At 50.0% G+C, this 24,042-nt stretch overlaps 7 protein-coding genes across 7 annotated transcripts; 4 read left to right on the top strand and 3 right to left on the bottom strand.

Moving 5' to 3' along the window:
* Positions 1 to 683: 683 nt before the first annotated feature.
* Positions 684 to 2,289, bottom strand: M430DRAFT_105481 (hypothetical protein; the record flags this gene model as incomplete). Its single annotated transcript, XM_024861009.1, has 3 exons — positions 684 to 1,244; positions 1,295 to 2,029; positions 2,086 to 2,289. The coding sequence occupies 3 exons, from the start codon at positions 2,287 to 2,289 to the stop codon at positions 684 to 686; spliced, it is 1,500 nt and encodes a 499-aa protein (XP_024719161.1).
* Positions 2,290 to 2,825: 536 nt separating this feature from the next.
* On the bottom strand, positions 2,826 to 5,687 carry M430DRAFT_36297 (hypothetical protein). Its single transcript, XM_024866902.1, has one exon. It carries the CDS (start codon positions 5,422 to 5,424, stop codon positions 3,124 to 3,126), a length of 2,301 nt encoding a protein of 766 aa, XP_024719162.1. The 5' UTR covers positions 5,425 to 5,687; the 3' UTR covers positions 2,826 to 3,123.
* Positions 5,688 to 8,396: 2,709 nt separating this feature from the next.
* M430DRAFT_29724 (hypothetical protein) lies at positions 8,397 to 11,562 on the top strand (the record flags this gene model as incomplete). The annotated part of the gene is made up of 5 exons (XM_024865897.1): positions 8,397 to 8,424; positions 8,471 to 9,586; positions 9,650 to 9,723; positions 9,771 to 11,444; positions 11,500 to 11,562. 5 exons carry the CDS (start codon positions 8,397 to 8,399, stop codon positions 11,560 to 11,562), a joined length of 2,955 nt encoding a protein of 984 aa, XP_024719163.1.
* Positions 11,563 to 12,400: 838 nt separating this feature from the next.
* M430DRAFT_29725 (hypothetical protein) lies at positions 12,401 to 14,025 on the top strand (the record flags this gene model as incomplete). Its single annotated transcript, XM_024865898.1, has 3 exons — positions 12,401 to 12,677; positions 12,735 to 12,896; positions 12,950 to 14,025. The coding sequence occupies 3 exons, from the start codon at positions 12,401 to 12,403 to the stop codon at positions 14,023 to 14,025; spliced, it is 1,515 nt and encodes a 504-aa protein (XP_024719164.1).
* Positions 14,026 to 14,706: 681 nt separating this feature from the next.
* M430DRAFT_143884 (hypothetical protein) lies at positions 14,707 to 17,655 on the bottom strand. Its single transcript, XM_024862850.1, has 5 exons — positions 17,340 to 17,655; positions 17,130 to 17,290; positions 15,967 to 17,078; positions 15,776 to 15,916; positions 14,707 to 15,728 (listed from the first exon to the last, which is right to left on the bottom strand). The coding sequence occupies exons 1-5, from the start codon at positions 17,482 to 17,484 to the stop codon at positions 14,888 to 14,890; spliced, it is 2,400 nt and encodes a 799-aa protein (XP_024719165.1). The 5' UTR covers positions 17,485 to 17,655; the 3' UTR covers positions 14,707 to 14,887.
* A 579-nt stretch (positions 17,656 to 18,234) lies between these two features.
* M430DRAFT_21085 (hypothetical protein) lies at positions 18,235 to 19,436 on the top strand (the record flags this gene model as incomplete). The annotated part of the gene is made up of 2 exons (XM_024864436.1): positions 18,235 to 18,992; positions 19,043 to 19,436. 2 exons carry the CDS (start codon positions 18,235 to 18,237, stop codon positions 19,434 to 19,436), a joined length of 1,152 nt encoding a protein of 383 aa, XP_024719166.1.
* Positions 19,437 to 19,989: 553 nt separating this feature from the next.
* Positions 19,990 to 21,900, top strand: M430DRAFT_105781 (hypothetical protein; the record flags this gene model as incomplete). Its single annotated transcript, XM_024861028.1, has 4 exons — positions 19,990 to 20,696; positions 20,747 to 21,055; positions 21,103 to 21,594; positions 21,645 to 21,900. The coding sequence occupies 4 exons, from the start codon at positions 19,990 to 19,992 to the stop codon at positions 21,898 to 21,900; spliced, it is 1,764 nt and encodes a 587-aa protein (XP_024719167.1).
* Between the last annotated feature and the right edge of the window lie 2,142 nt (positions 21,901 to 24,042).

Genomic DNA, 24,042 nt, shown 5'->3' on the forward strand with positions numbered 1-24,042 from the left:
CCCCCCCAAACCCCCCTCACACCACACCACACCACACACACACAAGAAAGACGAAGAGGAGAGGAGAAGAGAGGAGGGTTAACATAACATAACTCAAGATAACGACGTACTGTACTGTACATTCCCGTACAATACTTTATAATAAAGGTTTATTGTATGATCTGTTTTTTGCATTTGTGAATTTTTGAATGATTATTCGTTGGAATTTTTTTGCATTTTTTTTCATTCATTAAAAGAGCCCCCCCCCGCCAAAAAATATAATATAATATGAAAAACAGAAGAAGAAGGAGGGAAGGAAGAAAGGAAGGAAGAAGAAAGAAGAAAGAAGAAGAAGAAGAAGAAGGCGGCCGTAAAGGTTAAAAGAAGCTAGCGAGGAGTCGTGTGCAGTGCAAGCAAGGATGGGGCCGTTCGTCGTTTTTTTTCATATATGAGCTCTTGCTGGATGGATGGATGGAGGTGGCTGGGGCTCATATATAGGGTACTCCGTAGTATAAAAGGTTTTATGTGAGGTGTTTATGGATCGTCATGAAGACAACAAATGCCAAATGCAAGCAAGCAAACGCAACGCCGTGGGAACACCGCCATCTACACATACACATAACGACTAAACCAAGCGAGCGGATGTGGCTCGAGCATCCATTCCAGCATGCCACGCTGCACATCCGTGCCGATCCGGGCCCCGGTCAACCTTTCCGCTTGTTCTCCTTCCGGTTCGTCGGCTTCTTGGCTTTTCGGCTCGGCGTCTCTTTCTTAGAGCTCTCGCCGACCTCCGCCGATGTGGTTGTGGCTTCCATCGGCTTGCCGTTGACCAGGACCTGCGGACCGGCTGTGTCGTCGGCCGCCTCTTCTTCCTTCTCGTCGTCCTCCTCCGCCGCCTCCTGGTTGGCCATGGCCTCGAGGCGCTGCTCCTCAGCGAACTCGTTCTCGTCGTTGTCGCTGCGGTCGTCCTCGGCGATGCGGAAGAAGACGAAGCGGTACGCGATGCGGAAGATGTGGTATAGCCAGAACAGGTTGAGGGCCTGCAGACTGCCCAGCAGCGCCGTCGAGATGTAGTGAGAGATCCAGCACTTGTACTGCTCCGTCTCCCAGTTCAGCTCGTAGGGCCCGACCGTCTTGAACTCGTTGAACTCCGACCAGAGAATCCGGAGGTTGAGGTAATGTCGCAGGTAGCACCACGCAATCATGAAGAACCCGAAGTAGGGCCCCACCAGCGGGTGGTCGAGATAATTGAGTGTTTTCGACGTCTGTAATTTCTTAGAAATGGCCTTACCTGATGCTGACTGGGGACACTTACGGCGAGGAAGAAATCACTGATATCATGGGTGATGAACACTCCCAGGCCCATGTATGTAAAATGGAAGCGGTAGCTCAACGCGATGAGGGCCAGCGACACTATGTGGTGGCCAACCAATTCCTTGAAGTCCTTCCTGGGCTTCTCCATCCCCAAGAGGAGGACGATGGCCTGCTGGGACCAGTACGCAGCCTGGAAGAGGTAGTAGAACTTGAAGACAGCCTCGTGTGTCCGGTGCGGGAAGTTCTCGTACATGGCTCTGGTGTTAAAGTACCACAGAGGCGTCCGGCTCATCACATATAACCCGCAGGGACCCGTGATTCCAAAGTAGATAGCCGTGTACATCTGCTCCATGAACCGAGACTGTTTCGCCCTGCTCTTCAACCCACTGTGGCGCGCCAAGGGTCGCAGGAATTTCTGCATGATGAACTCGCGGGTGAAGGACAGGACGATGATGTAGAACGAGACAAAGGCAATATCCCACTTCCCCTTCCCATATTGAATTGGTGTGTCAGGCGGCGACCCGGGCTCGACCGGCACTTCGTATGATAGAAAGATGAAGTGGTGGATCGGGTTTGAAGGGGTTGGGTTGATGGCGTATAGGCAGAGGAAGATTGTTAACAGCACGAGAGGCATGACCCATGTGTGCTTCAATGAGTACCGTTTCCATTGCTGCAACAGACTCTTAGCCTTCCGGCGTTTCGAGAAGGGCTTCTTGCGATCTCTGGCATTTTGCGCCTGCTCCATGTCAGCTGGGGGTCGAGCAAGCTCACGCGGGCGGTTGCTCTTCCTACATTGATCGATCGGGAGGACTGCGGGATCACGTCCAGTGTTGCAAGAGCTGGAGCGCTGGTGTCCCCAGCCCTGATCTCTCCGCCCAGCCCGCTGGACCTTCTTCGAATTCGCGGCTGGTTGTCACGGCTGCTTGGACCGCTCAAGGGTTGCAGCCTGTCGCCGCTGGAGGTTGAGAGCAGGGGGAAGGCCTCTGTAGCGGGCATGATGTAGAGGGAAGCATGCAATCAAGGAGAAAGGAATCCGCACAAGGCCGCGCTCGTAAGACAGAATAGGTGATCCAGGGCAGAAGGGAATCGTACAAGGAGAGGTTCACATAGAGGCAGAAAACGGGGTAGAGTAGACTTTTTCTGCCGACAATCGAAATGAGATTATCGAGGCGGCGGTCGGTAAGTGTTCCATGTCCCTAAGGTACCTAGGTACTGTCCAACTCCACAGGCCAAGCTCGTTTAAGAAATACATAATCAAACTAGAGATATGGGCACAGTAGTAAGGGGGTCCCGCCAGACCCGCGAAGGGATTACTGGAGGCAGATAATTGTCGATTAGATAACTACCGGAGAGAGTTTTTGACACTGTTGTTGGCATTATACACATGATGCGATTGCCCGTGCTTGAATGAAAGCCTCTTCCATACGCGTAGGTCCCTTGTCCTTTTTTCCACCGGCGCGGAGTTACCGTGCTCCGTTAGCCCCGAGGTACATTGGTACATCTCCTTTGCTCAGGTAGAAAAACAGCGGAACCCGCAGGGAAGGTATTCATTTGCATTGCTACCTATGTCTCTCATACTTCCAAATGCACAATCATATAATGCAATGCAGTCAGTCATTCATGATCTCTTCCATGCCATATACAATGCAGCCCTGCCATATGCGCCGCGTGCTCCCTGTGCACCCCGGCTGATCGCCTGTCAAAACCTTCCCCCCTTGATACGCCTTTAAAAGATGCCCCACGAATATCCTCTGACCCAGATTTTGGAACCATGCACCATGGTCAACTCCCCATGCGCCACGCTGAAAGCAAGACAGAAACAGAAAGATCCTACTCCTCATCAGGACTCGGCCGTCTCGGCGGAGCTGGAATGGTCAGCACGGGCAATCCAGCCGGGTGAGTCGACGTAGAACTTCGAGTCTGGAAGTGGAAACTGCGTGAGCTTGTAGGGCTACTCCTACGTGGCTCTTCGTGCTGCGAAGTAACATCCTCGTCCCCTTCTCTTCGACCCTGACCGGCAGTGACGAATGATATTGTTCCCCGCTGAGTTATGGAGTGCCGGCTGAGGTCGTCTGGAGTATATGGGTCGCTCGATCTGGGCTGAGTGCGCCCCGCAGAGTCGGTCTCCTCTAGCATCCGAGCCTGACTCAAGCCCGTACTTGGTAGTGATTCCCAAGGAGTGGATTCGGAGGAGCTCCATGGTCTCTGGCCTCTCTCAGCCTCTTCCAATTCCTCCAATTCTTCCAATGCTGCAGCGAGATTGCGCCGCCGAATTGGCGCGGGAATGACGGTGACTGGGAGTGGTTCACCAGTAGCACTTGGGCGAGTTCTATCCCTAAACTTTTCCGCTTGAATTGAAGCGAAGTCCTCGATTCTTGCCCGAATGTCCCAGCGATGTGATGAGCCGTGTCCATTCACCATCTGCAGCGGCCTCACGGTGTACGCCGACACTTCTCGCGGAAGTCCCTGGACTTTCTTCCGGAAAGGATTCACCTTAGCTAATGCCTTCCAAGGCGTAGGGCGTTGCTCTGATTGCAAGGAGCCCAGATCTTCTGTCATCTGCTCTATACTCGTCGTCTTGCCAGGTTCATCTGCATCCTCCTCGCTAATACTCTGTGTTCCTGTAACCTCTATGTCGTTACTTTGGGAGGGGCCTGGCCGTCCAGAATCTTCCCTGACAGGCGGTGTCGCTTCACTGATTGGGTGATACCAGACAGTATATACGGTACTCTCAGCACTAGCCGTATCTGTTCTACTGACAGGTGTGGCTACAGCAGGTGGGCGTGTCGGCCAGAGAGGTGGTATTGTCCGGACTGCCTTTTTTCCTTTGTTTCGAGCGGTACGGTTCGGCCGGCCTCCTTCAACCTCGACGTCCTCCGTAATGTTTGGCCTATGACGACTAGTGATTGCAGGCCACGAAATCCCGCTGGCATTCGTGGCAGTTCCACCGCCGCCCTTACTGTTGTCGTTTCGTCTCTGACGATGTGGCCACAGAGGGTCTGAGCTCGGGGTGACATCTAGCATCTCATCCCCATCAAATATCTCTCTCCCGAGAACTCCATCCTTTTTCTCGTTCCTTTCCAAAGCTTCAATTCTTTCGACCCATTCCCAGACCACAACACTGGCTGCCGCTGCACCAACCCAACGTACATAGTCGCCCCACGATGCAAGAGATGGCTTCGAGATGTCCAAGACAAAGAAGACTACCGGTACCAGCACGGCCACCAGCGAGAGGAATGCCACGATACATATGTTTTTCATCTCAGAATGGTAGAAGGCAAAACGCCTCTTAGTAAGGGAATAATATATGACCCAGGCGCAATACAAGAGACTGAGAGCCAATTGAAAGAGGTAGCTGAGTGCTGGAATTGCATCCACGAAGCTGCGAGGCCGAGAACTTCCGTCGTAGACAAAATTATTGAGAACGCTAAACAAGACATCAAAAAAGATAAACGCAAAAGCTGTCCACTTGATGATAACTTTCTCCCTTTGACGAGGGAATAGTCTTATCAGGGTTTGTGCTTGCGCTAGCCATAGAAAGGTATCTGATATGACTCGGATGATCTTGAGCTTCAATCCATTCTCCACTTCCTGCTGGAGTGCCTGTGCATCCATGAATCCAAGATCGTACTGTCGTTCAGCGACTCTGAATGTATCGGAAGTGGCAATAGAAAGTGATATGGCAACCGTTAACGCTGCCACCTTTTGTAACCACGGTCGTCCTCCAATACCGATTGCACCCTCGCTCCCAGAAGGTCCATTTGTAAAGCCCCTACGTCCTAAAACAACAGCACCCTGAAGCAGGAAGGTTCTTGGCGTAATCAGAAGCATAATGACGAGCATGTATGCTATAACCGTTGCTCCTGCCAGCGCGTAGCACTGAGGCAAAGTTGAGGCATAGAAAGGATCGCGGAGGGACGTTATACTCGAGGGGGCGCCCGAATTGGTAAGCAGTATATTATTGGAGCCGGTGCATTGAGGTTTGAAGACAGCGTTTGACGTGAGCGTGATAGCATCAGAGAGCGCAAACGAGATGATACCGTTCGAAGGAAGCGTGAAAGGAGTGCAATGCGCTTGCGCTTTGATGGTCGTCGTAGGCTTCGCATAGTACCATATTTGCCTCTCTTCCATTTTGCGATCGTCGCGGCCCTACCGCTAATCATCAAAGGGCGTCTTAAGGATAGTGAGTCGACATTTTATGCCATGGGTCGTCGAGAGTGATTCGGGGGCCGTCGTATCGAGGCTTGCCGTGAGGTTCTTTGACTCGACGCCGGCGACGGTCTGGACTGGCAGCTGGACGACAAGACAAGTGCGACTGGGGACTGATATGTAGGTAGACTCGGATGTTGCGACAAATATACCGTGACTTGATTATTGGTGAGGTGCTGCAAGGCAGTGAAGGGTGTGTGTGGAGTTTCATCCGCGGTTCGCAGTTCAGACGCCAGTATCCGCGACGATCCCTGCCGGATCGAGGCGCGGTACAACTTAAAAGGCAGAGCCTCTGATTGTCTGGAGACTGGACCTGCGTGCTCTTTTGAATTGGCAAATCAACTGCGATCCGATTCAATTCCAGATAAAGAAGGCAATTCGTATAAATCTGGATGCTTGAAGGGTCTGAGGCTGAAAAGACTGTCGTATAAGGTGACTAGGAACCTAAGAATATCTACGGGACACTCTGATCGCCACGATTGCCAAGGCTGTAGTTGCAAGGGGGGCTTGGGAAAAGCTTATGTTCTCTATAGGCAATTCTTGAACTGGATTTCTTTTGGTTGGTGGTGATTCGGATTACAATTTATCAATTTCGAGATGGAATATGTATTATTGTTCCTATGTCAGTCTGAAGATTCGTTATTACTTGCTCAAATCAGGTTTCTCCAGGGCTCGCTCTCATGAATACCTACCTAGGTATATAATCTCGAGGCTCGATCACGCCTACAGTACCTACCTCCGAGCCCAACTGAGAACGATAGCGACAGTTGAGAAACGCGTTTCATGTCATTCAAAGCAAAGAAGAGTCGGCCATTCTGGCGGCCGTGGTTCGGTCAACTCCCCAGCACGCGACGGTGTATTATTTGCTTACCATAAGGTACGTACTTTGCGTAGAGGTATAAAAGAAACCCTCAAACTTCGGGGGTTTATGAGGGCTGAATCTGTTGGAGCCATTTGTTTGTGTTAGGCCTTGAGGAGGCTTATCTTCTTGCATTCTTATATTCTGTATGTAACCCTCGGTTTATTGTCTCTCGTACGTCGCGACACTCAAGGATGATATTCGGGGATGGCGAACCACATCTCCGTCAAACCACACATTATAGCGACTCGACTAATAGCGACCACAACGATGGCTGCAATGCATGGTTTTTGCGGCCCATATATTCTCATAATCCAGCAGTGACCAGGACCCAAACCACAGGCCGGGCAGGGTCTCATTCGCGTCAAGGCCGATACGCTAAACCGATCAGAGGTGTTGACTTTCCCAGCTTCTTGCATGCATAGGTATGCATCTAATTGGGAGGAATTCTAACTTGACCCATCAAGGCTTGCTCGTTCTGCGAAGTCAGTCTATGATTTTTCGGAATAATCCGATGCAGAGGGTATTCGGCAGATATCAAGTCCCTCAGGGTTTTGGACATCAAGGTTGCTGATTTCGTGTAAGAACCAGGGGCGGTGAATTTAAGAACGATGATATAATGACTACAGCCATGAATGGAACGGGACCCTTCGATGGGGTATACGCTTCCTGTGAACCAGCTTCAGGTCATCAAAAAGAAGCTGCCATGGAAATAACTTGGCGCTCTTCCTAAGGTGATGAATACCCCTTGGAGTTCTATGCTCAAGTCTTCACCCACACCTTTAGAAAGACGAGCATTGACTTATTCGAGGGGCCGGACTTCTATCGGCCTCCGCGGCAAGAGCAATTGCAAAGAGCTTGCGTCCAGAGAAGGCCAGCAAAACCCCGATTCTTGCAGGCGTAACAACATTGGCAGACTCTATGAAGCGTGTCAAGACAAAGGCATTAACTGTGGAATGATTCTGCTTCTCACGGAGGATAGCTCTGCGCTGGCAAAGGTAGTGTGGTCCTTTGTTGACGGATTATTATTCCTTTATACCTAGCCTCGGGCCCTAATCCTCGATCCCCATAAAACCCCACTACATCCCGCACTTGAGGGACCGTACCAGGGACTAATAGTTGAAGCCTGTGCTCATTATGACCGTCTTGTCTGGTGAAGTAGAGGACATTTTGGCCTATTTGCAAATCATGTGGGGTAGCGTTACTGGCCAATATATACCATATCATCAACCTTGAGCAATGATGTTGGATCACTGGATCGTATTTCGTTGAGCCGGGCAGTCGTCCTTTCGGGCACAGGAAGGCCGAGGATAACTCGCTCTGCCAATAGCGTTGTCTCCGGACGTCTGTAATAAACATCACGATAGCCACAATCAGAGACCGCCGAGGTACCGTACTTGACCTTGGAACTCTACCTGCGAAGACGAGATTCTCGTTGGGGAGATATGAATGCCTTTATGATAAGCATAGTGGGATTCAAATTTCTATACCCCGTACGGAGTAGTTTGTTCTGAAAGTGGAGTAGCGTTGATTGACGCAGCCCCCTTGTTGGAACCCACGGGACGACCTCGTTTCACAGTTGAAGCTGGGTCACAAAATTATTTCCAGTCGAGACCTCTCTCCCATCCTCCTCCTCTCTCTCAAGACTCCTGGTGACTACGCAGGCCATAGTCGATCTTTCGTCACTCCCTCCCTACTTGCCGTCAATCGGCGAAGCCTTCCCGAAGCCGTCGTCTGTCCCGGCTCGGCCTCACCTCACTCCTCGACGGCGTCGATCACACTCCCTACCAGCCCCCTAGGTACCTTAGAGCCTGCGCTTTTGACGCGACAGGAACTGCAATCGCTCCTACATACCCACATATCCATATCCTTATCCATATCGCTCCCACAGAATTGAAGGATCACAGGTTGATCTCAATCGGGCCCTTTACATGACCTAACCTGCTGGAGGACTTGCGGATTCTTACATCAAGGACCGCGACGGGATTTACGATCATTCTCTCGAATTTCAAGGACTACATACTTCCAGGACATCATGACGCGACCAGAGATAATACGAGCAGGTAGGCTACCACTCACAATGCCAATTCCCACCGCTAACTCCTGCAGACTCGATTGATCTCCAGGAGAAGAATGCTGCCTCCGCTCAGGATCATGCGCGACAACCAAACCAGCCGAGCCCCCTAAGCGTCGGACAACATGCTCCACATCAAGCAGAAGCATTGCGCGAAGTTGCTGCTGAAACTGCGGATCAGCACTCCCGAAGCCCACGAGTCTCGAAGGAATGGACTAATGGCGAGATCCAACAGCTACAACAGTATGGGGACGATGAGCTGGCTGCTGGTGTTACAGCTTCGTTAACAGGAACTGCGGATCAGCAGCAACAAGATGATTTGGCTGTCGCACAGAATGGCGGCCTAACGGGTTCAACTGCTGAAGACGCAGATATGGCAGATGCAGAGGGCGACGACGGGATGGATGATGATATGATGGACAAGATCTCAAGCTCTCCGTCAATCGACGATGGTGGGTATTCCCTTCCTCATATGTGGCCGCTGAGGTCCGATTCTCTCTCACGCACAATTTCCCCAATAAGTTCTCCATCATTTTCACAAGCGTGCTGCGAAAGTTCATCGCCATATGTGGAGACGCCTGATTTCTATCCACTGCGACCACTGCGCGAGACGATCGACAAGGGTGTGGCTCCAGAGGTACAGGCTCAAAGCGATCATCATCTTCTTCTTCTGGGTGAGTATCCGGACGACTCTGACGACAACGAAATCGAACATGACGCGCTATGTAGCGACTTCTCCCGACTATCAATGGATGTGGTTGGGGCGTCTATCGAGCAATACGACCAAGATTATGACCTAAGCTACTATTCTGAAGAGCAACCTGCAGGAAGTTCTGAACAACAGTATGAAACCGGGATTGAGGAGGATGAAACGGCAATGACTATTCCTTACGAAGATTCTGAGGAAGAAGAAGATGATGATGATTACGATATTCCCTATGCTGATGACTCTAGATTTATTGATTCTGGATGGGGTGGAGAATGCTTACAAGAATTAGAGGACATCGATTTCGAATTCGTCTACGCCCTCCATACGTTCGTTGCAACTGTCGAAGGCCAAGCGAATGCCACGAAAGGCGACACGATGGTCTTACTAGATGATAGCAATAGCTACTGGTGGCTTGTAAGAGTAGTGAAAGACAGCAGCATTGGTGGGTCTTTGATACAGATGTTTGTGGAAGCCGTGGCCTTGCTTACTCGTTTTTCTTTTACAGGTTACTTGCCGGCAGAACATATCGAGACACCAACAGAAAGACTGGCACGTCTGAACAAACATAGGAATATTGATGTGCGTTGCCATATAAACATCCTAAGATATTGTTCTAATTTACATAGCTCACCTCAAATATGCTCGGTGACCAAGCGGAGAAGACCAAAAACCCTCTGAAAAAGGCCATTCGGCGAAGAACTACCAAGACCGTCACTTTCACCGCTCCTACCTATGTTGAGGCCTCAGACGTCGATTATTCAACCGACGAGGAGGAAGCTGACGGAGATTATTATGGCTCCAATGGGCAACAAGAGCAGAATGGTGACCAGCAAGAACAAGACCCTGACGAGGACGAGATAGCGCCCATAGAACCTCTTAAACCACGTGCTGAGGTGCGAGAAGTAAGGTCCGATTCGACCGATCCGGATGATAAAGATGCGACTGCGAAGAGCAGCTCCGACACTGCCAGGACAAGTGACGAGATATTTGATGGGAAGCTAGAAAGCAGCAAATCCAGAAATGGCACTGTAAGGAATACGGATTCCTTCTTCAAGGACGATTCAGTGGAAACCAGAAAAATCACACTTACTCCGAACTTGCTCCGCGACGACTCAAGTAGCTCTCCTCGAACATCAAATGAATCAAAAGAACTCAAACAACGACCAAGTCTTGATAAACTCGAGAAAGACTTGGTTAGTGACAAGAAAGACAAGAAGGATCGGAAAGATAAGAAAGACAAGGACAAGAAGCCAGGAATGCTTAGTGGATTCTTCAAACGGAAGGACAAGAGGTCTAAGTCACAAGATGATGATGTCGACGACGGCCTGGTTGCGACTCACTCTCCAGAAGACACAAGGGCCTCACCTGTCCCCAGCAAGGATTCTGATGAAATAACTTCAGCACCAGACGAAACTCCGGCAGAAGAAATCCAAAAACAACCGAGCAAGTTACAGAAGCAACCAAGACCGGATGCGTCGCCGACCCGGTCAAAATCTGGACAAATTAGAGAGCCGAAAGCTCTGGAGCCGCTTCAGATCCCAGCTCCCGAGCGGCCGCCTCCAGCTGAATCCGCTCAAGCGCCTTCTATGCGTCTGGTGCAGCCTGAACCAGCCGATGAGCCAACTGAGCATGCCCCTGACGTCTCTCCTGAGCTTTCTAGAGACGCCCAACCTGACCTCACGGCACCGAAGGAACAGAAATCAGTAGGACCCATCTCGAAAATGCTTCGGTCCGCAAGTTCTTCGGAGTCCAAACCTGTCAAGGCAAAGAAGGCCAAATCACGTGTCGAACTCGATGACTTTGATACCTCAGAAGAAAACTCCCCTGTTACAGAGCCTGTCCGAGAACCAAGCAGGCAGGATCAACGTCCAATTCCTGGAAGCTTTCCCGACAGTTACATTGGAAGCCCCTCAAGTGAGAAACCCGATGCCATGGAAGAGAGGCCATCAGAGTCACCAGAGGTGGTGTCACCCCTTACACCCTCCAACCCTCACCCTCCTCCTCTCATGATTGACTCATCAAGTCAAGAGGAACCGCCGTCCCCTGTTTCGTCACCATCACCAGAGCTTATTGATGCTGATGATGCTCGAGACAAAAAGGCCGGCAGTTCAACAACCTCTACGTCAACCGCTACTTGGAGTGATGCCCACCTCAGAAGTTTCTTTGACGATGAGGGTGACATTAAGGATCTGTTGGTGGTCGTATATGACAAGTCCGGCGTGGTTCCTGCCGGACCTGATCATCCCATCACTGGGAACCTCTTCAAGGCAGAAAATGCTAAATTGGCAGATATAACAAGCGTAAGTTTCCTTCCGACTAAGCCGGTGTAAGTGTACCTGACTGACCAAACCCCAGCGTCTAGATGGAATGCTTGGTGACTGGCTGGCTCGCAAGATGAGAACCCAGGCCGCCAGGTAGATGAAGGCGTTGCGGATTGTGCACGATGTGAACGGATATGATAATGAAAACAGGGAAGGTTGCTCTCTGGTACTTGGCGCAATGGAGGAACAGGGACCTGGGTCACGGCATAGGGGAACGTTATACCATCTTGGATGTTGATTGCCTGCAGCATTCCCCGCATGATTTCCTCAGTTGGATTTCTGTACAATCTTGAATATTCAGTCAGTGTGCGAAGTACTGGGTACTGCACCTTTACATATTGTCATTGCAACCATCTCACACCCCTGCTGTAGCCAAAGAAGTGCGAATCCGAGCTGTCTGAACTGTATACAAGGACATATCCCACACGCCAAGAAGGCCGTGCTGGACAAGTCGGTACCGCACCCGACCTGTAGGGGGGGGGTCCGCTCTAAGCGCACGGGTAAATGCTCCGTAGACGCCGGAGCGCGTAATTGCTTATTCGGAGATCGTTGTAAGAATAGAATACTTTGTACTAATAAGTATGTGCTTTGGAGCTCTAGCTGGACCCTTAATAACTTTGACAGAAAGCAAAGATCTAAAAATATGCCGGATTAATAAGGTTTCTCTGCACGTCGCGGAGGATGCCGTGATGCCGCCGCAGGGAACACCGCTTCATTTGCTAGGACGTCCAAGCGCAGGCGCTAGGCCACACGCGGCCTGATGTTCCTGGCCCGACAGAACGTCCTTGTGCTAGGCGACTCCATCGCAAGTTCGCATCTTGTGCTTCAAGTCTTCAGACCTCAGACAGATCCTGCTCTCCTCCTCTCGTCTGCTTGGCTGCGAACTCCTCTTCTTCTGCATCACCGCCTTCGCCCTCAGTTCCTCCTCCAGCACCATGGCCTTCGAGTCCGGCACCGCCTATCCCGAGAGCGACGCGGATGATGAGTACGAGAGATCCGTCCATGACAGCTCGCCCATGCTGGCCACGGATTCTGAGGCCTCGCCAACTGACTCGGAGGGCCCCTCTTCGAACGAGCACACGCCAACAACATACGGCGCTCACAGTAGCGGAGATCGGTTACCGGAGACCATTATCTCGGAGTGGACGGCGGACGAGTGTGCGGACTTTGTGAGCAGCCTGGGCTTGCGACAATATGGTGACCAGTTCTTAGGTACGCTGCGGCTGTTCAGCATAGCATTGGCGACAAGCGACCGCTAACGTTTGCCAGAAAATGAGATCGTGGGCGAGGCATTAGTGGCGTTGCAGCATGACGATCTGAAGCAGATGGGGGTGACGAGCGTTGGACACCGACTTACGATTCTGAAGAGCGTTTATGATATCAAGATCAAGCAGGATATACCCATAGAGAGCGATCATTACGTCCCCTTGTGTGAGTTTTTGACAGACAGATAGTCTTTAGAGACATGACTGACGCCCGGATAGCAGCAGATGCTGAGGCTCAGTATGCCACGGCAACCCTCAAGGATATCCAACACCTCGTGGAACAGCTACGAATACGGGATGAACGCATGACCATTGCCGAGATGGAACTGCGCAGGATTACAGCAGAGTACGCACGGCTGCGAGAAGATTTACTGCCGGTATTTCGCATGGCCAAAGAAGCGCAGCCACTCCCATACCCTTCTCAGGATGCCAACGGCCAAACCGCTTCGTATCACGATACCTCAAGCACAATATCACCCCCAGCACCGACCCCTTCATCGGGCCAGTCTGGTGGTGGCTTATCCCGAAAGTACTCGACAAAGAAGCTTTTCTTTGAAGGAGGACCTAAAACCTCATCTCCGACCTATCTCCCAACTAGCCAAGAGAGGTCTTTGATGGAACAAGCCCTGGACCCTGCGAATGCAGCAGAGAGGGCAGTCCTATCTTCATCACATCTAGCAGCAATGAATGGTGGGCCGACAGCAACGTCCCCTGGACACCTATCGCCGAACCAACCGTCTCCAACATCTCCTCCCACGCTAAGCAATTCGACGCTTGCTTCTCGCTCCTACCGATCCGACCTACCTACTCCAGCTCGCAGCACCTTCCAACAAAACGATAATGATGCCTACCAAACTACAGCCTACTCTCGCGACAGCGCAAAACCAGCCCCTTCACGACGAGCGCAGACCCCCGCTCCCGATACGCCCGCGGGCACTGGTGGTGGGGCATCCGTTGAAATCTTCAAATCCTTCCGTGTCAGTATGGAAGATCCATGCTACAAAGTCCTACCTGCCGCCCTCAAAAAGTACAACATCAACGCTCCTTGGGAACATTATGCCCTATACATTGTTTATGGAGACAAAGAACGGTGCTTGGGCATGGATGAAAAGCCTTTGATATTATTCAAACAATTAGATAAAGAAGGCAAGAAACCCATGTTTATGCTGAGAAAAATGAACAACAATGCAGATGGCCCAGTCGGAGACGTCCCCGGCAGCGCGGGCTTAGATGGGAGGGGTGGGCGGGGCATGAATCAAGGCATGCCCTATGATCCTCCCGGCGGGGTTCTATAAACAAGACCCCCTTACTTTTTTGGATCAATATTTCCGGAGTTGGTACGGTTGATATTGCATAGCGGGAACCTCTAGACAGCACATCATGATGCAGTCAATTGATCTGTGAAATACCTGTATGGAACTGGGACACTTGGGGGGGGGAGCGAAGCATTTGTCTGGATATACACGTCTTTCCTTTGTTGGCGACCTGGTTGGTCAGGTCAAATTTTCCGCCTCCTTTCCGTAGGCGCAACGCCATGAATGGCCCCGAACTTTCATTTTTTTTTTTTTTTTTTTTTCTCTCATTGAGGAGTTTCTGTGTTAGTTACATGTAGATAGTATGACCTGTACATGTCGATGGGACCTACGAATAAAACACCCCCTTTCTTTCTTCTTTTCTTTTCCCCCCTCTAACTAAAACTCTCCACGTTGTGAACGTATCTCGAGTCGATATCCCCTCCCTTCTCGACTTTGCATCTCTACTTACTTGCCATCCATTCTAAGGTACCTATCAAAAGCTTTGAACTCTCAGGTGTCCAGGGCAATACGAATATAGATAGTTCCTGCCCAAGTCATGGTTTATATATACTTAGCCATTAAGTGGACTTAAAATACTCTGAATTCCGAATTAGCCTCAAGTAATCGAATATCTAAACCTCATATCACATTACGAAGCTTATACGGATTGGAATTTCAAAACTTCGTTTCTCATTTCATGTTTAGCCTAGCCTATCAGCAATTTGCCTATCTGTTGGCAACTAACTACTGTTTTTTTATTTCATAATACTACGTATGGGATAATCCCGTGTCCGTGAAATGTTCCTTCTTTCCTTCCAAGGTATAGAGATAAATAGAAGACGACGAAAAGGAAAAGAAATTTCTAATAACCGTAGCCTCCTCCAGGCGGGTATTGATAGCCTCCATAAGGTGGTTGGCCCCCGTAAGGCGGTTGTGGAGGGGGTGGGCCTGTCTGGTAAGCGCCATATGGCGGCTGTGCTGGGTAAGAAGGCTGAGGCGGACCGCTCTGATAACCTGATGGTCCTTGACCCCATCCTTCGGGAGGTCTTTGCTCATAGCCGCCTTGGTAGGGGCCCGGACCACCGTATGGAGGCTGCTGGGCGTAAGGATAAGGGGCTTGTTGTGGAGTTATGCCATATGGTGGCTGTTGAGGTCCGCCGTAGTCTGATTGATAGCTTGGCGGTGGAGGTGGACCGCCCGCGTAGCCTCCATGCGAAGGACTGGGACTCAAATGACCGGGATGAGAATGATTGGAGCTGTCGGGTCGGGCTGGGTGATTTTGGTATCCGTAGTTAGGGGACTGGGGCGGTCTCCCTGGTGATCCGGGTTGAGGGGATGGGCTCAAGTACGAAGCTTGTGGGTTTCCGTCGTTTCCTTCCATAGCAGCGAAATCTCGGCTTTTGATTTCGGACCAGATTGATCCTGTTGTCTTTCCATGACCACCGAGCGAACCGTGATCGTGGACATCCTTCAAGCCGCCGCCGATGTGGTTATGGCCAGCCTTGACAGATGCAGAGCCTAGAACGTTGTTCAAGTTGTGGCGATCTGGTCTCTCATCCACCCATCTCCTGACAGTGTTGAACATGTTGCGATGGATCTCGATGCTCTCATCCCGCAGAGCTGGGTGATGGAAAACACGAACAATATCGTTCATTACCTCCTCAACTGGAACCCCTGGGTTTTCCCAGGCATACAGAATTCGGCTTTCATGTAATTAGTACTCGTCATCAGATAGAAAGAGATGACTTACGGAGTAACGTATTGTATGATGGTAGTTGCAACTCTGCCTGCAACTGAATTTAATATATTCGAAAAATGGTCCTTGGACAACATTGAATGGGTGGGATCTGTGCAGTGTGGATCATTCCAAGGTTCGAATTGCTGATGAGAACTGCAATTCAGTTAGTGAGTTCTTGGAGTGTGAAGTGATATTTTACTAACCTCGCCTCCACAACGCCTGATGATCCCTTCTTTAGAGCACTAGAGACGGCTTCGATTATGGGCCGAATGAATGGGGCAAGAAGGGACATGACGAACATAGTCAAAGTTTCGCTAATCTTTTCGATTAACGGCTCTAGCCCAGGGATCTTGGCAATAGTTGCGCTGATTGCTTTGACGACCTTATCTCTGAACTCGAGAATTGGGTAGATTTGCTTTGCAGTCTTGATTGGATCAAAGTTGGGGCTCATGCCAGGAACACCTGGGCCTGCCATGCCTTCTGCCGAGCCAGGTGGACCCATGAAGCTTGTGTTAACGCTGGCTTGTGCTTGTGCTGTGGAATTCTCATACTCTTGAGCCTTGGACCGAGCTTGCAAATCCCTAGCAGTCTGAGCAAGTCCACTGCCCATGCCCGGAATTTGAGATATGAGATTTGCAAAATCTTGTTGGCCGTCAAATAATCCACGCTGACCTGAACCTGATTGAGCATTTTCGGCTGCTTTGAGAGCTACATCCATCTCTTCAACCTCTGATTGTGTCAGGTGATCCGTTGCCTCCCCGAGAACAGAGTGTAGAAAGTCCACGCCTCCAAAGGTTCCTGTGACGAGGGGGAAAATGCGACGGCCTCTGATATCCATCTCGGTCGCAATTCCTGTATGCGGAAAAACACCAAGGTAGCCAAGCTCACGGAGAGCCAGCTCACAGTAGTTCGTGTGAGCCCCGAAATCCTCCAAGCAATGGAGTCCTTGGCCCAGGCACCGTAACGCCTCACAAAGATCAGCTTCTCTTCCCTTGGTGTGACCTGCTCCACTAGTATAGAGCCTTCCAAAGTGGATGCTTCTGGAAAAGCTAAACCTTATGTAGCCTGCACTGGTTGCCCAGCCGCCGCCCTCGTTGGCAATGTAGTTTTTCATGCCGGTGTTTGGGTCCACCTCAAGCTCGATCTGCTGAACAGGCCCTCTGAGACGAGGATCATATTGCCTAGCGTCCTTACCATCTGCGTAACCTTTAGGATTGTCAATGTGTTCTTCTGGTCTATAGACACCCAATCGTTCTTCGGTGACTTCAAACTCGGCTGTGGCATAGCCAAAAGATAGGAAGCTTAAGACCCAGACCTGTAATACCTTAGCTAAAGGAACGTGGACATCCAGGAAGGATGCTCGTACCAAAATCCGGATAGTAGGGGCATTCACACCCTTCAAGCTTCCAACATCAACAGCTTGAGAATAGTCCCGCAACCAATTTCCAAAATACACCCTCTTGATCATCATGGATGTCCATTTGTGCCCCTTGATGAAGGCAATAGTTTTGAGCATGTCCTCAATGTCTTGAAGGTTTCAGTATTTAAAGAGGAGGTCGAAATGAGAAGCACTTACCTCCATGGCGAAAATTCTGGCCTTCGACCTGAGAAATTGAAGGAACGTTACCTGCCCCAAAAGCATGAGTGGGCGAGGGAAGAACAAGCAGCACAACAAGTGTCACTAGAAGCAGCGAACTAAACGATGGGAGAGAATTCGCCATTCTGTCCAGGTTGTTCAAGCCTCAAGGCTATGCCTAAGGTAGGTAAGGAAGGAGAGCGCAAGGCGGGAGTCTTTGAGATAACGCTCAACTTGAGATGCACTTGTACTATTTGTTGTGCATGGAAAAATCTTGACCATCGAGTGATATGGCTTTATCAGACGGATGAAGCTGTATTTATTCGCTGCAGAGGGGCTGTGTTCCAGGTTGGGCCAAACTGGTCGACCGATCACGTGAATATTGGCATTGGCGGCATAGGTATGTATGGTAGCCACAAAACCAAGGCAGAGACTAGGCAAGTACGCCAGTCCCGTTTCGGACCGGTGCTTTTCAGACTACGGTAGTCTGACCTGACCTTACCTAAGGTACCTCGGGGGGCCCCTTTCGCGCCTTTTTCACTTGATGTCAGGCCACTCAAGTCAAAAGAACTGGGAAAATTTCCGGAGCCGTCGTTTTCTATTACAAAAGCCTGGAACTCCCAATTTTACTTTGACTTTGCCTCTTCTACCTGACCTTGCCTGGTCTTACCTCCTGATCCCCCCTTGATCATTCTTTCCCTTCTTCAACCGGCTTTCTCGGCCTGCTTTTTCTACGAAACTTTGATAATAACGAAACCCCGTCTCCTCTCTGTCCTCATCAATCTTCAGCAGCGCATTCTGTTGCTCCGCAGACCAGCAATCCTCAGGCATATTTGCGTCCCTATTTGCGCCACCGTCTCTCCTCGTCCTTTTGCCCGTTACGAAAACAGCCATCATGTCTCCATCTCGCACAGTTCCGACCTTACTTCAGGCCGAAGTTGCTACTCATAACACGGAGAAGAGTTGCTATGTCACCATGGGTACACGCGTGTTTGATGTTACAGATTTTATCAGTAGCCACCCCGGAGGAGGCGACCTGGTTCTGGAATACGGAGGGAAGGATGTTACTGCGATTTTGAAGGACGATGTTTCACACAGGCATTCCGAAGCCGCTTATGAGGTGCTAGAGGAGGCCTTCATCGGATTTGTTGCCACGGAGAAAGTGGTGGATGCTGCGGTCAAAAGCTCAAACCCGGATTCGGCCTCAGAAGGAATGGCTGAGTTGAAGGAGAACGGTTCTGCCAACGGACGTCCTGTCTATGAGACCGGCTTGTCTTCGGAAGAAGATCTTTCCAAGGAGACGGACATTGTCACCGACTATCAGACGCACAAGTTCCTCGATTTGAACAAGCCACTTTTCATGCAGATGTGGTTTGGCGGATTCAGCAAAGAGTTCTACCTGGAGCAAGTCCATCGACCACGCCATTACAAAGGAGGTGAATCAGCACCGATTTTCGGAAACTTTCTTGAACCCCTTAGCAAAACACCCTGGTGGCTCATACCAATCATCTGGTTACCATGTGTGGCATACGGAACATACCTTGCAAAGGAGGGTTTAAGCGTGTTTGAAGAGGCAGCGTACTGGCTCTTGGGTTTGTTCCTGTGGAGTTTGGTAGAATATATCATGCACAGGTTCTTGTTCCATCTCGACTAGTAAGTATAATCCCGTCTCTGCATATGGCAATGCTGACCTCGACGTTTAGTTATCTCCCTGACAATAGGGTCGCTCTTACGCTGCACTTTCTGTTGCATGGCATCCACCATTATCTTCCCATGGACAAACTTAGATTGGTCATGCCACCAACCCTCTTCGTCATCCTTGCAGCTCCGTTCTGGAAACTGGCACATACCGTCTTCTTTTGGAACTGGTCTATAGCAACAGCCGTTTACTGCGGTGGTATCTTCGGGTACGTAAGCTATGATCTGACTCATTATTTCCTGCATCACAAATCGTTGCCTGGATACTATAAAGGGTTGAAGAAATACCATCTTCAGCACCACTTCATGGACTACGAGAATGGGTTTGGAGTTACTAGTCGATTCTGGGATGACATCTTTGGCACCCAACTCACCCCTCCTCCTACCAAGAGGGCTTAGATGGTCCTATCAAGAGGACTTAGATGGCACCCGATTTGTACATAGCATAACTCCTGGACATGGCTCGTCGACATGGCTGTAGCTCACGTGTTGGAATGATGAGATGATGTAGAGATATCCGCGACGTATTTGTGGGCGTTGGTTGGTTGAGAACATTGGAGACTTCATGAGCAGGCTACTCATTGAAGGATGGGCGGTCTCCCCTCTGTATCACTTTATAATATTTAATAAGATTCAATTCAAAAATCGCTGATGACAGAGTATTGCGAGCTACTTGTTAACGGAGCAGCCAAAATTGCGCGCTCTGGCGAGGCGCTGGCCTTCCATCCCGAAATATCACGTGACCATACGGATTTCGACTTGCCTGAACTGGTTCGCCACTTTTCCCTCGAGCTTTTCACCATCGTGTCATTTATCAGTTTCTTGTTCTACCTGGCACACCGGCCATTCTACTGTATCTTGGCATAGCTGGGATAGCTCGGTAATCGACGTGGACTATATCGAGTGAGAACAAATACTACGAACTGCAATAACTTCATTCCCTAACGCCGTCATGTCAGCCCTCGACGTTGAAGCGCTCTTAGATTCAACTGCCAACGCTACCCCAGTTGACCAGAACGGGGCATCCAAGTCCAACGACCCAGACGATCGGTACAAATCTGAGCGTAACGATCGTCGTGATCGAGACAGGGCCCGCGATGGCAGCAGAGATCGTGACCGGGACCGAAAGCGAAGAGATCGGAGTCGCGATAGATATCGAAGAGATGCGAACGGAGATAGGGAGCTGATCGGTACGCCTACAAGTGACCATGGAAGTGCTCATGGAAGTGTCAGGAGTAGACGCAGAAGTAGAAGCCGAGATGATGACCGCCGACACTCCCGTCGCCGAAGAGATAGCCCTGACGACGGAGGCCGGCGAGATGGAGATTATTATAGAGGAGGCGGTCGCGCTCGCTCACGCTCTAGAAGCCCACATAGAAACTCATGGCGCCCACGAGGGGACCGCCGCGATCGTGACGATATAGATACCAGGTCAAGAGACGATCGTCGAAGCCGAAATGAAGGGCGCCGAGCAAGTAGAAGTCCGAAAAGAGAGAGTACACCTCCATTAACAGAGGATGAGCGGGATCGCCGCACTGTGTTTGTTCAACAGCTGGCTGCTCGTCTCAGGACTAAAGAACTCATAGCATTCTTCGAGAAGGTCGGCCCTGTCAAGGAGGCCCAGATCGTCAAAGATAGAGTCAGTGGCAGATCAAAAGGGTATGTAACCTCCTGTCGATATTGATCCATTTATACTAAATGCGTGGTAGAGTTGGCTACGTTGAGTTTAAGAACGAAGAATCAGTTCCTGCTGCTATTCAACTCACTGGACAGAAACTCCTAGGGATTCCCATTATCGCCCAACTCACCGAAGCCGAAAAGAATCGCCAAGTTCGCAACCCTGAAGCCTCTGGTAGCAATCCGAATCAGATTCCATTCCATCGACTCTATGTGGGTAATATTCATTTCAGCATCACTGAAAGCGATTTACAGAATGTTTTTGAACCATTCGGCGAGCTCGAATTCGTTCAGTTGCAGAAGGAAGAACAAGGTCGCAGTCGAGGATATGGGTTTGTCCAGTAAGTTATTCACCTTAGTATTTTACTTCTAAAGCTAATGTCATCAGGTTCCGTGACCCAAACCAGGCTCGTGAGGCTCTGGAGAAGATGAATGGGTTTGATCTAGCAGGTCGACCAATCCGTGTTGGTCTTGGCAACGATAAGTTTACTCCTGAGTCTACCGCCACTCTTCTCCAGAGATTCCAAGGCCAGAGCCACCAACAACAATTCCAGGGTTCTGCATTCTCCGGAGCTGGTGGACGTGGTCCTCAGGCCGTGGGAGGTAGCAATTTCGACCGTGCCGGAGGCCGCGATAATGACAAGGGCGCAGGCGGTGCCAGTGCCTTGGATGACACCGATGTTGGTGGTGTAAATTTCAACAACTATAGTCGAGATGCATTGATGCGGAAACTTGCCAGAACAGATGATCCTCCCGCGACGAATGGCCGCGATGAGAGGCGCGAGATACTGAAACCCAAGACAGAGACCAAACCTCTGCCGGTCAATGTCAATATGGCCAGCAGATGCATTGTGCTCAAGAATATGTTTGATCCTGCCGAGTAAGTTCCAAAACCACCTTTGAATAGACAATACTGACATCTGATAACAGGGAAGAAGGTGAAAACTGGGAAAAGGAACTTGAGGATGATGTTCGAGCAGAGGCAGAGGAGAAATATGGCCACGTTGTTCACATTGCTCTAGATCCGAATTCCCAAGGCGATATCTACCTCAAATTCGATCGGGTGCAGGGAGGAGAGAACGCTATCAAGGGCCTGAACGGAAGGTACTTTGGCGGACGAATGATCAGCGCTACGCCTGTCGTGGATGCGGTCTACCGCAGTTTGTTCTCACGCACCAAGATGTGATATCAACCAAGAATCTCGAGCCTGCCTCAACTGTTTTAAGATGCTAATTATGGCCTCTCCCCATCGGACTTTAGGGTCGTTTCTGGTAAGCCACGCTTTCACATTCCAATTGAGCTTTACTAATAAGACTTAAAGATTACTCCTTCCAGGAATCATTTCTGTTTATCTGGCGTTCCGCACCATGACCCGATCTCAGCTCGCACTCTCTCCTATACATTGTTGGCACCTTTAGTTGTCGATTCCATCTCTGGCTTGTTAGTCAGCGCATAATTCCTCGGCTTCTCGATGACTCCTTCGATCTGACTCGATCCCAAGCGGAGACTCGCCTGCGGAATACAGAACAAGCAATTGTGTGGAGAACCTCGCTGATACTTTCCATGCAGGTGCTCCTCATCAAGCGATCTCATCTGCCCTGTAGAGTCCCAAGCGTGCTTCTTGATCCCGCTGATTGCACATAGGGCAGTTCACTGTATACAGATTTCTCTCGTTTGCATACTTTAGAGAATACAAAGTCGTATCATCAATATCTATTAGCATGATGTTGTTAGGGTTGGAGCTCACGAGGTGTGATGGCCAACTTTGGGATTTTGGGCTTGCGATCTCAACTGTTGTGAAGAAATTTCCAGATAGTTATGCAAAGAACGTAAATCTCCTGTGCCTTGCTCTACTCGCTTCGTTCAGGGGTAAACCTGTTGCCCACGTGACGTGTGAGCAAGCGATTCGAGGATGATAAGGGGGGAAGAAGTACCGATAGGTATTATGCTTGTGGCTACACACAAGGCTCGTTCTACTTCCTTTAGGTCAATGTTGTAATGTGATATTATATAATGTCCAAATAAGTATTATAGTACCGTGCTGCGGGGAGGGCCCAGTGGATTCCCAAAACAGTCTCTAATCTTATCTCCTTTACAATGCACTTTAGGGAGCTCGAATAGGGCTCCTGGACATTGTAGTTTTCTGTAGGAGGGTATATAGATAATTCCTACTGGAAATCTACGTCCGCACAGGTCAACATCTGGTGAGACAGTTTCGTGCTTGCCTCTGACATTACTCCTAAGTCAAGACTGTCGGAGTTGTAACCCCTTAATTAGAAGAACCGATAAGTTGACCGATCTACATACAAATGCTACATAATACTCTATAAGGAGCGTTTGTCTATGTACAATAAGGTTCACAGAACTGTTCTCTATACGCTGAAAGGTGGATTGCATTCTGCACCCCTCTTGGCCGGAACAAAGAAGATATGGGCACTAGTAGAACAGCAGTATACCACACTACAAGAAGATGCAAGACTCTTACTATCTTTGGCACAGTATTGAGGTATGTTCTCAGCCACTTTACAGTGTAGCAGTTGATCTGCTAACTCTGAAGTTGATATTGCCTTGTGTTCTGCACCGGCCGCCCTTCGTTAATGCAAGCGCTGTGGTCTATAAGATATGGCAGGGAGGATCGTTCCTTGTATATGTGGTCAGCGGATGTAGGCATAGTAGTTTCCTCAAGGTCCTGGGGGGTAAGATACCATCCTGGTCTCCCTTGCCTAGTCCTTGCTGACAGTTCGTGATCTTAAACCCTTAGGTATTGACACTACCAACCTTGTCCAGTGGTGTCCAGTAAAGCAAAGAATATAGGTCCTGCTAGGTAATTAATCTCTGGAGGTTGGGATATGTCGAGAAGTGGTCCATGATCGGAAACCAGGTGCTCCAGGTCGGGAAATGTTGTTGGAGAGTAGACTATGTATTTCGAAAAGTATCGAAATAGTATCGAGAGAGAGATATATATAGTTGCTCGTCCTCGTGGCTATGATCTGCGGCTTTTCCACGTAGCTGCTGCTGCTCGGATGGGCGTTCGTGTCCTCTGCTCGAGGAGGGCTTAGTCCTGCCCACTAATTATCCCGACTTGGATTCCCACAACCATTCCAAAACCAAACCTATTCTGACGACAACAGCAGAAGATCCTCCATCCCACCAGTACAGATACTATCCACATCAGGCTTTGTATCACGGAAGTAGCTCTCAGCGGTGTGGTGCCACAGTTGAATTGTATATCAGGTGAGACCTCCTTTCCTATTGTCGCCTGTTGTATATCACTGCCCCTTCTCCTCCTCCCTCCCTCCTGCTTTCCATTCACACAACCTATCCACAA

This window comes from Amorphotheca resinae, assembly GCF_003019875.1.
Source record: "Amorphotheca resinae ATCC 22711 unplaced genomic scaffold M430scaffold_9, whole genome shotgun sequence".
NCBI lineage: Eukaryota > Fungi > Ascomycota > Leotiomycetes > Helotiales > Amorphothecaceae > Amorphotheca > Amorphotheca resinae.